The 8056-nt window shown below is 31.6% G+C and overlaps 4 protein-coding genes across 9 annotated transcripts; 2 read left to right on the top strand and 2 right to left on the bottom strand.

The window, feature by feature from the left end:
- The first annotated feature begins 136 nt into the window (after positions 1-136).
- Positions 137-2688, top strand: LOC108625668 (leucine-rich repeat-containing protein 28-like). Of its 4 annotated transcripts, none has more exons than XM_026814143.1 (7): positions 137-318; positions 914-1273; positions 1363-1549; positions 1637-1795; positions 1956-2144; positions 2234-2497; positions 2557-2688. In XM_026814143.1, the coding sequence occupies exons 2-7, from the start codon at positions 925-927 to the stop codon at positions 2621-2623; spliced, it is 1215 nt and encodes a 404-aa protein (XP_026669944.1). In that variant the 5' UTR covers positions 137-318; positions 914-924; the 3' UTR covers positions 2624-2688. The 4 variants fall into 4 exon arrangements, with proteins under 4 accessions (XP_026669944.1, XP_017881341.1, XP_017881340.1 ...); XM_018025852.2 differs by having other exon boundaries at positions 137-480; XM_018025851.2 differs by having other exon boundaries at positions 137-480; positions 795-1273.
- A 52-nt stretch (positions 2689-2740) lies between these two features.
- LOC108625669 (uncharacterized) lies at positions 2741-3611 on the top strand. Its single transcript, XM_018025855.2, has 3 exons — positions 2741-3067; positions 3157-3420; positions 3480-3611. The coding sequence occupies exons 1-3, from the start codon at positions 2865-2867 to the stop codon at positions 3544-3546; spliced, it is 534 nt and encodes a 177-aa protein (XP_017881344.1). The 5' UTR covers positions 2741-2864; the 3' UTR covers positions 3547-3611.
- A 175-nt stretch (positions 3612-3786) lies between these two features.
- LOC108625597 (uncharacterized) lies at positions 3787-5567 on the bottom strand. Its single transcript, XM_018025698.2, has 5 exons — positions 5346-5567; positions 5076-5266; positions 4683-4997; positions 4374-4601; positions 3787-4309 (listed from the first exon to the last, which is right to left on the bottom strand). The coding sequence occupies exons 2-5, from the start codon at positions 5262-5264 to the stop codon at positions 3866-3868; spliced, it is 1176 nt and encodes a 391-aa protein (XP_017881187.1). The 5' UTR covers positions 5265-5266; positions 5346-5567; the 3' UTR covers positions 3787-3865.
- A 206-nt stretch (positions 5568-5773) lies between these two features.
- LOC108625671 (mpv17-like protein) lies at positions 5774-7801 on the bottom strand. Of its 3 annotated transcripts, XM_026814117.1 has the most exons (5): positions 7408-7801; positions 7290-7349; positions 6572-6843; positions 6365-6496; positions 5774-6279 (listed from the first exon to the last, which is right to left on the bottom strand). In XM_026814117.1, the coding sequence occupies exons 3-5, from the start codon at positions 6827-6829 to the stop codon at positions 6016-6018; spliced, it is 654 nt and encodes a 217-aa protein (XP_026669918.1). In that variant the 5' UTR covers positions 6830-6843; positions 7290-7349; positions 7408-7801; the 3' UTR covers positions 5774-6015. The 3 variants fall into 3 exon arrangements, with proteins under 3 accessions (XP_026669918.1, XP_017881346.1, XP_017881347.1); XM_018025857.2 differs by lacking the exon at positions 7290-7349; XM_018025858.2 differs by lacking the exons at positions 7290-7349; positions 7408-7801 and adding an exon at positions 6932-7283.
- Between the last annotated feature and the right edge of the window lie 255 nt (positions 7802-8056).

The raw sequence follows: 8056 nt of genomic DNA, 5'->3' as shown, positions 1-8056 counted from the left end.
GCAACACACACTTACATTTGTTTGAATTAGTTCTTTTAATAATACATTATCTATATCCGCAGGAATACCAACTTCTCACAATTATAAATATATGGGTAAATACTGTCTAGTTATAATAACTGGTTTATTTTTTTGAAGGAAATCCAAGTTGGTAGTCGCGAACTATCAGCTGTTTTTACACGTTTTTGTTGTAAATAAACAGTATAAACACACATTGTTCAACGCGTATTGATTATTATGATAAACAAGTGATCGGTAAGATTGGAAAAGGATAATGAATAATCGGATAGCCGGCTATTTGTATAAAACCATTAAAAGGCATGTTTCACATTAATTAATTCCTTGTGATTATCTTGTTTATAAATCACATGTTTAACCAGATTTAACAATGTGTCTCATAAAATTTAATCAAATAAATTATGCAGTAACATATCATTATTTACCTACTGTTCACTTTATTTCATCATTGTTATGGAAACAGTAAGTATAAACATATGATGTAATAGGAAGTCAAATACTATTTGATTAAAAGATGCATTAAACAATTATCAAATACGTAATCTCACTTAATAGAGCTTAATGCTATTATATCAAATTAAATGACTGTAACAGCATGAATAAAATACTTATGTACAAACTCAAAGAAATTATGTTTATTCTTTTTGTATATGAAAACTTTTTTTATAATTCTATTAATTTATTATTGATACAGATACTGTTTCACATGGAAAACAATTACAAATCATATAATATTGTTATACGTAATAGGTTATTAATATAAATCTTTCAAGCAGGCCAAGTTATTTTGAGCATATCTTGAAGGTTGATAACCAACCTCAGAAATTCAGAATCTACTCCTTCAATTTTATACATGAACACAATTTTGATTAAACTTATTTACAAATGGACTCAGATTCTACAGAAATGGTAAATGAAATCAAAAGCAAGGTAATATTACACTGGAATTGCCGTGGACTCACGGAATTTCCTGAAGCAATAAGGATCTATGGAGGTCACATACAAGAAATATATTTAAAATGGAATAAGCTTACTACCTTACCACCGTGGATTATGGAATTGTTCAATGTTACTAATTTATACATCTATGGAAATCTAATGAAGGAAGTACCTGTAGGGCTTTGTCAGATGACTCAGTTGACAGTCCTTGACTTAAGTGCTAATCAATTGAAGCAAATACCTCCTTGTATAGGAAACTTAGTTAGTTTAAGAAGTTTATTGTTAAATCAAAATTATTTGGAAAAGTTACCGCTCGGTGAGTTTGTCTAACAAAACAGTCTTATCTGATAAAGCCTCTTTAAAGTTTCATTTATATCAAGTCGATCATTTATATCAATTTTATAGAAATGAATCAAATGCATAATTTAGAAATCTTATCAATCTCTGGAAACAAATTTTTTGCATTGCCAGAATGGATGGGTTCCTTGCCTAAATTAAAAGAATTAAACGCAGACAATAATTGTCTCAAGGAACTCCCAAACAGATTGACATTAGCACCACAATTGTCAACAATTTCTGTGTGCTCTAACAGGTTGTTACATCAAATAATCAATTAAATAATCTTAAATTATCTTAAATAAACTTTATCTTAAATAATCATGGAATCATTTTTACATAGGCTGAGGTATTTACCACTGAATGGATTTCTATCATCCCCTTGCATTAGGTTTGATGCAAATATGTATTTAAATTATTTGTCTTTTCCACTTCTTTATCAATTAACTTCACAAGTTCAAAATACACTTACTCAAGATTATAGAAATATTTTGGGATATGGGTGAGCACATCTTACTAGATATAAAATATATAACTCTATCATGATCCTACAGGAAAAATCATTGTTTTAAAAACTATTGTAATATTTTATTTCGCTTAACTTCTCAACAATAAATCATATTTGTTATTGAACATATAAATACATACATGAATAATCACAGATGCTTTAGAATGCAGTACGAGGACACAACGTTACATGCAAATATAAAATTAAAGATAAATGCATTGCATGAAGAGGATACTGATTACATAATTGAGTTGCCACGTCAGCTACTGAAAGTTTATAACGTAGAAGAAAATACTGTTGTTTCTTTGTGGGAATTAGCATTGAGAAAAATTTATACCGAAAGGTACTCAAAAATACCTTCTTTGCTTAGAATATTCTTAGTAACTGCTCAATATCCTTTGGTCCTGTGACCATAGATCCTTTGAATTTCAGGTATAAACATACACTTAATATTTCTGTATCACCTATAAATATCAATGTTCAATATGAACAAATCGCGACAAAGAACTGCCATAAACTTGATTTTACAATGCATTCTATTAATTATGCTTCATGTAACTTGTTCACAAATGGCCCAGCTAGCATTTGCGTAAATTCTCGATGTCAACAGCCAATCTTCGCAGAAGCTTGGATTATTGTTGGAGTTAGTCATTATATAGAGTCTATAACAACAGTTGCATTATGCTGCTGTAAAAGGTAAGGCAAATATTAACTGTTGGTTCATATTTAATGTTAGACCCATTTTAATTTTGCAGATGTGCTTTCGAATTTTCTAAAGAATCCAACATGACAGTGAGATACAAATGGCATTGTATAAATTAACTATATTTTGTTTTAAAAAATTCTGTAAATAGTAAAATAAAAGAGTTTAATGTCTTTAAATTAAATTTTGAATATTTCCCATAAACTGGATATGGGTGAGCACATCTTACTAGATATAAAATATATAACTCTATCATGATCCTACAGGAAAAATCATTGTTTTAAAAACTATTGTAATATTTTATTTCGCTTAACTTCTCAACAATAAATCATATTTGTTATTGAACATATAAATACATACATGAATAATCACAGATGCTTTAGAATGCAGTACGAGGACACAACGTTACATGCAAATATAAAATTAAAGATAAATGCATTGCATGAAGAGGATACTGATTACATAATTGAGTTGCCACGTCAGCTACTGAAAGTTTATAACGTAGAAGAAAATACTGTTGTTTCTTTGTGGGAATTAGCATTGAGAAAAATTTATACCGAAAGGTACTCAAAAATACCTTCTTTGCTTAGAATATTCTTAGTAACTGCTCAATATCCTTTGGTCCTGTGACCATAGATCCTTTGAATTTCAGGTATAAACATACACTTAATATTTCTGTATCACCTATAAATATCAATGTTCAATATGAACAAATCGCGACAAAGAACTGCCATAAACTTGATTTTACAATGCATTCTATTAATTATGCTTCATGTAACTTGTTCACAAATGGCCCAGCTAGCATTTGCGTAAATTCTCGATGTCAACAGCCAATCTTCGCAGAAGCTTGGATTATTGTTGGAGTTAGTCATTATATAGAGTCTATAACAACAGTTGCATTATGCTGCTGTAAAAGGTAAGGCAAATATTAACTGTTGGTTCATATTTAATGTTAGACCCATTTTAATTTTGCAGATGTGCTTTCGAATTTTCTAAAGAATCCAACATGACAGTGAGATACAAATGGCATTGTATAAATTAACTATATTTTGTTTTAAAAAATTCTGTAAATAGTAAAATAAAAGAGTTTAATGTCTTTAAATTAAATTTTGAATATTTCCCATAAACATTTACCTAACGTTACTATCAAAATATTTAGTTATGCATATTTTACTTTTTCTTACGATGGCTAACGTTTTTAATTTTCATCAAATAAACTAATCATTTTATTATACTCTTAAAAAAACATTTCATGATTAAAAATGTTTATTTATACATACTTAGCAAATTTATAACTCTCATACAATAAAAAATTTGTTTAGACCACATTAATAATAATTATCATAAATATAATTCTACGTTCAAGATATTAGAAGATCTAAAGCTCTGTCGCGATCAATATCACACTTTAAAAGTGCGGCAGATGCCTCTGCTTCAGGGAAACCTAAGTCTCGTAAAGTGCGTAAATTTTCACAATAGGTTTTCGCTTTTCCTTGATTATATTCTGTAAGGGTAAGAGCTTTCTCTGCATCCTCTCCAGAAATCCCTATTTCCTCTAGAGACTGGACAGTTAATAAATATTCCACAATTTTTTTATTATCTTGACCGCCTAACTCACGTATAGCACGAGCGGCTCTCGATAAAGGAAATCCCATATCGTTCAAATGACGAGCCAACTTTTTATCCTCCTCTGTTAAATCCGATAGTACGTTCGCTACTTGATTTGTTACCACTGATTCTCCCTGTTTCAAAGTTTCATGAGAGCTAGTATCAGGACTTTCTAAATTTGGCCAAGATTTCCAATCCTATCATGAGTAACAGAAGAATCAGACTTATCAAACACTATGCCCCGTTTTATAGAAATATTACCTTCATTATAGGTCTTTTCAAATCTCTTTGGAGTTCTTGTACAATCGCAGATACGCTGCGATGTTTAATATTTTCTTGTTTATTATTTTCTTCTTGATTAATCATTTCATTTTTAACGCTATCATTCTTCTCTTGCATTTGAATTTCTGATTGATCATTAACAGTCAAGTCATTTAATATATTCTCCAGTTTCGCCAGTGGCACCCATTGAGATGTAGGCTGTAATACCTAAAGTAGAAACAGAAGATATGTTAATGTGTTGAGTTCATGATTCATTAATCAATTTGCATTAAAAGATAATTTATTGACCTGAGCAAGTTCTTCCATCTCATTGATTGATTTTAATTCCATATTGTCAAACGGGCTACTTGTATCGTTATCAAAATCAGCATAGTCAAGACCATTTGTTTTTACATGATCTTGAAGATCATTGGCAGGTGGAGATAAAGGCTGTGGAGTAAGAATTGTTGTTTCAGGCACAGGTGCATTTATAGGCTTTGTAACATCGGGCAATGGAGGTGGTGGTGGCGGTGAGGATTCTTTCTTTTCTTTTCTTCTTTTCTCTTCCAATCGCGCTTGCCGTGCTTTGCTATTTGCTTGTCTAACATTACGCCATTCTGTCATCTATAGTTACAAATTATAACTCACTTAAATTTATAATAAAATACAAATTTGTAGATTAGAAATAAAATAGTATCCGACCTTCTCAAGTACCGATCGTTCTAAGCTAAAGTCATACGTTAATTTTGTCACGTCCAGTAATTTATTATTACAAGCAGCAGGTAAACATATTTTTCTTGGTGGTTTATAGGCCTCTGCGATTTTAACGTGAATCCCGTCCATATACGATGCCATTAAATCACATTGCGCTGATACCGATGAACGAGCCATATCTTTAAGTTTAGAATTAATATCTTAAAAAACAATAATTTGTCAAGCTTTCAGGTCACGGTATACAAAAACTCGTATAACCTCATGTCGCTGTGCTCGTATTTATGGTATTTATATTCGTATGTAATAAGACTAAATACTTCCCACGCGCCTAGTACTGCATACTTTCAAAAATATGCACGGACAATAATATATTTCTAACTCAAATAATTTATATACAATATTATTGACCACTATTTGACAGTTCAGTATAATTCAAACTTCTAATCATGGACGCGGCCATGTTCAATGTGCTAAACAAGATCGATAAGAGAACTAATCGATAAGATAATGGTACGCGTCTTAATTTGAAAATCTAATCAAGCCAAGATTAGATTTCAAAATGTGAGCATGAAAACTTTAAAGGATATGATCGATTAAATAACAAAGTATAACAAGAATTCATTTATTAGGAATAAATATTATATAAATTATCAGATATATATACATAGATAATAAATACTATCCAGAAATTTAACAACAAACTTTTTAATACACTTTCATGGTCTTGAACAGTCGTCAATTTTATATTGCACCTATTTTAATACTATTATCTAATCCACATCTACGCATAATATATACATATACATTTTTTCAATTTATTTTGTACTGTATACAACAGGCATTGTAATTATCCTTGTTGTGATATATATTACTCTATATATATTCATATAAATTAATCAATTGAACTAAAATAATTTTTATACAAACTTCATCGTATAATAGATGCCTTTTTATTTTTATCCTCTACTTGATTAGCAGATTCGATATTTACATTATTTTCAAAATGACTTTTATGTTTTGGATTATTGTCTTTCGTTGGATCTTTTAGCTTATTCCTAGTTTCTCTAGATTTCATGTAGGCAAGGAAAGATGTCCACATAAAGCTGCAAAAACTTACGTAGACTACTCTGTTATGTTCTGGGACAAAGATGAAGTTGACTGTTTGCAAGACAGGCCAGACACAAACACCGACCTGGAAAATAATATTTTTCTTAAATATACTTCATATTTGTAGCACTAGTAATATTTATATATGTATATATCTGTATGTATTCTACTTTATAAGTAGGCCAGAATTTTTGTTTAACTTCTTCAAAGCATTCGGTAATTGGTTTCATTTCGAGCATGTTCATGCCAAAAAAGAAGCAGCACATTGCGGCAGGGCTATAAGTTACTTGTTCTATTAGGGCCTGTAAGATAAATTACAAATATGAATGTTACATCTCGGTTAGATGAATTGCTTCAATTTCTATTTAATAATATACTTTGGTGAGAGCAGACTTCAGATCTGACTTCGGCCAAAAGTACGAAGAGCATCTTAACCAACAATAAAGTGTTGGGGCTACAAAAAACCCACCATACAAACTAAATCTCAATGCCTGCCCGTAATTTAATTCATCTTTTCCAACTAGTTTTTGCTGTACCAAACATCCAGTTGGCCATATTAGGGTATAAGATGCCATTCCTCTTACAATGGGATATTTTTGTGACACTTCCCGAAATTTGACAAAGATAATGCGCATTTTTCTGGCTGTCTCTGAAATACAAACGACATTAATCATCAATGAAACCATTATAATAATCTCGTTTAACGAACGATAAGTCAGATCGAGTGAACTTTAAACCTGAGCAGTCAAATAGAAAAGATTAAACCAGCATTGTTTGTAGTGTGTTTGTGTCGGCGTATGTACTACATCATTATGTAATTTTACGTAGACACGTATTAGTTTACGCCGAGAGATTTTATAAATTTCATGTTTTCTTTGTTCACTGCACGTGACAAATCAGTTCAGAGCGATCGGTTGGTGCTGCGCGCCAAACAAGAGAGCGCGTGCAATCAATGTTTCATATATATATATACGTTTGTGTGTGTGTACGCTACTACAATCGAATCGAAACGAATTTTTTCAGTTATGTCAATCGATCTGTCAATATCTGAACTGTTATACGGATCGGGTCATTTGTTTTAGAATCAGACGAAACTCGATTTCGGAAGCAATACTTATCACCGAGAAATATCGCGAACACTTCCTCAGAACAAATCTGCTAAGGTATCATGTTATTATTCATATAAGTATGCATAATTTTCCATGCATCGTACCTTTGTTTGATAACCGGGCGAAATCTTAAGATAATGTTACCGCGGCTTGTTTGAACGCGACGCGAGAAAACTCGCTGTACCGCGGATTTTTATGAAACAACGTGAAGTCCCGTAAGGTTGACACATTTGGAAATGATTCACTACCACGTAAACACGCGCATACTGGCAAATGGCTGAGACGAGACTTATATTCGACACGCGCAAAAGTATCAACGGTGACGAAACTAGTCGATCCATTCTTATCTGTCCTTGGCAATTTCGTGTCTTTCGAATCGCAGCTTTCCTGATACTCTAATATATCACATAAGTGGCTATGCATCGCCTTCTGATTACGCACACGTGTATGCAATATAAATGCAAAGTACACGAGTACCGATGTCGATTAAAATGACTTGATGAGAACGAGACAATGTTGGAATCACTCTGACGTCAGTGAAATCGACTTAATGTGTAGGACGCAGGTTTAGTCGACGTAACGGACGATAAAAGGTTTGAATCAAAATGCCCGTAGGTTAAAAATCTTATTTATAATTAAGTTGCGCATATAACAGTGTTTGACACAACTTTATAAAAGGAAACTATAATCTTCTTTATCTATTAGCAATTAAATTTATTACATTTAATTCAAAAGTGTATTCAGTATCATTGA

Source organism: Ceratina calcarata, unplaced genomic scaffold (assembly GCF_001652005.2).
Source record: "Ceratina calcarata isolate Rehan_Ccalc_2016 unplaced genomic scaffold, ASM165200v1 scaffold368.2, whole genome shotgun sequence".
Taxonomy (NCBI): Eukaryota; Metazoa; Arthropoda; class Insecta; order Hymenoptera; family Apidae; genus Ceratina; species Ceratina calcarata.
The sequence above is the reverse complement of the archived record's forward strand: the minus strand, read 5'-3'. Positions and strand labels throughout refer to the sequence as shown.

Bases quoted from the DNA above. Each gene is read 5' to 3' on its own strand.
- LOC108625668 (XM_018025851.2), top strand. From the start codon at position 904: ATGGACTCAGATTCTACAGAAATGGTAAATGAAATCAAAAGCAAGGTA. The intron at 1,796-1,955 runs GTGAGCACATCT...GAATAATCACAG, and splicing joins AGAAATATTTTGGGATATGG to ATGCTTTAGAATGCAGTACG. The intron at 2,498-2,556 runs GTAAGGCAAATA...TTAATTTTGCAG, and splicing joins GCATTATGCTGCTGTAAAAG to ATGTGCTTTCGAATTTTCTA.
- LOC108625669 (XM_018025855.2), top strand. From the start codon at position 2,865: ATGAATAATCACAGATGCTTTAGAATGCAGTACGAGGACACAACGTTA. The intron at 3,068-3,156 runs GTACTCAAAAAT...TTTGAATTTCAG, and splicing joins AGAAAAATTTATACCGAAAG to GTATAAACATACACTTAATA. The intron at 3,421-3,479 runs GTAAGGCAAATA...TTAATTTTGCAG, and splicing joins GCATTATGCTGCTGTAAAAG to ATGTGCTTTCGAATTTTCTA.
- LOC108625597 (XM_018025698.2), bottom strand. From the start codon at position 5,264: ATGGCTCGTTCATCGGTATCAGCGCAATGTGATTTAATGGCATCGTAT. The intron at 4,602-4,682 runs GTCAATAAATTA...TTTCTACTTTAG, and splicing joins AGATGGAAGAACTTGCTCAG to GTATTACAGCCTACATCTCA. The intron at 4,310-4,373 runs GTAATATTTCTA...TACTCATGATAG, and splicing joins TGAAAAGACCTATAATGAAG to GATTGGAAATCTTGGCCAAA.
- LOC108625671 (XM_026814117.1), bottom strand. From the start codon at position 6,829: ATGCGCATTATCTTTGTCAAATTTCGGGAAGTGTCACAAAAATATCCC. The intron at 6,497-6,571 runs GTATATTATTAA...TTTATCTTACAG, and splicing joins TGAAGTCTGCTCTCACCAAA to GCCCTAATAGAACAAGTAAC. The intron at 6,280-6,364 runs GTAGAATACATA...ATTATTTTCCAG, and splicing joins AATTCTGGCCTACTTATAAA to GTCGGTGTTTGTGTCTGGCC.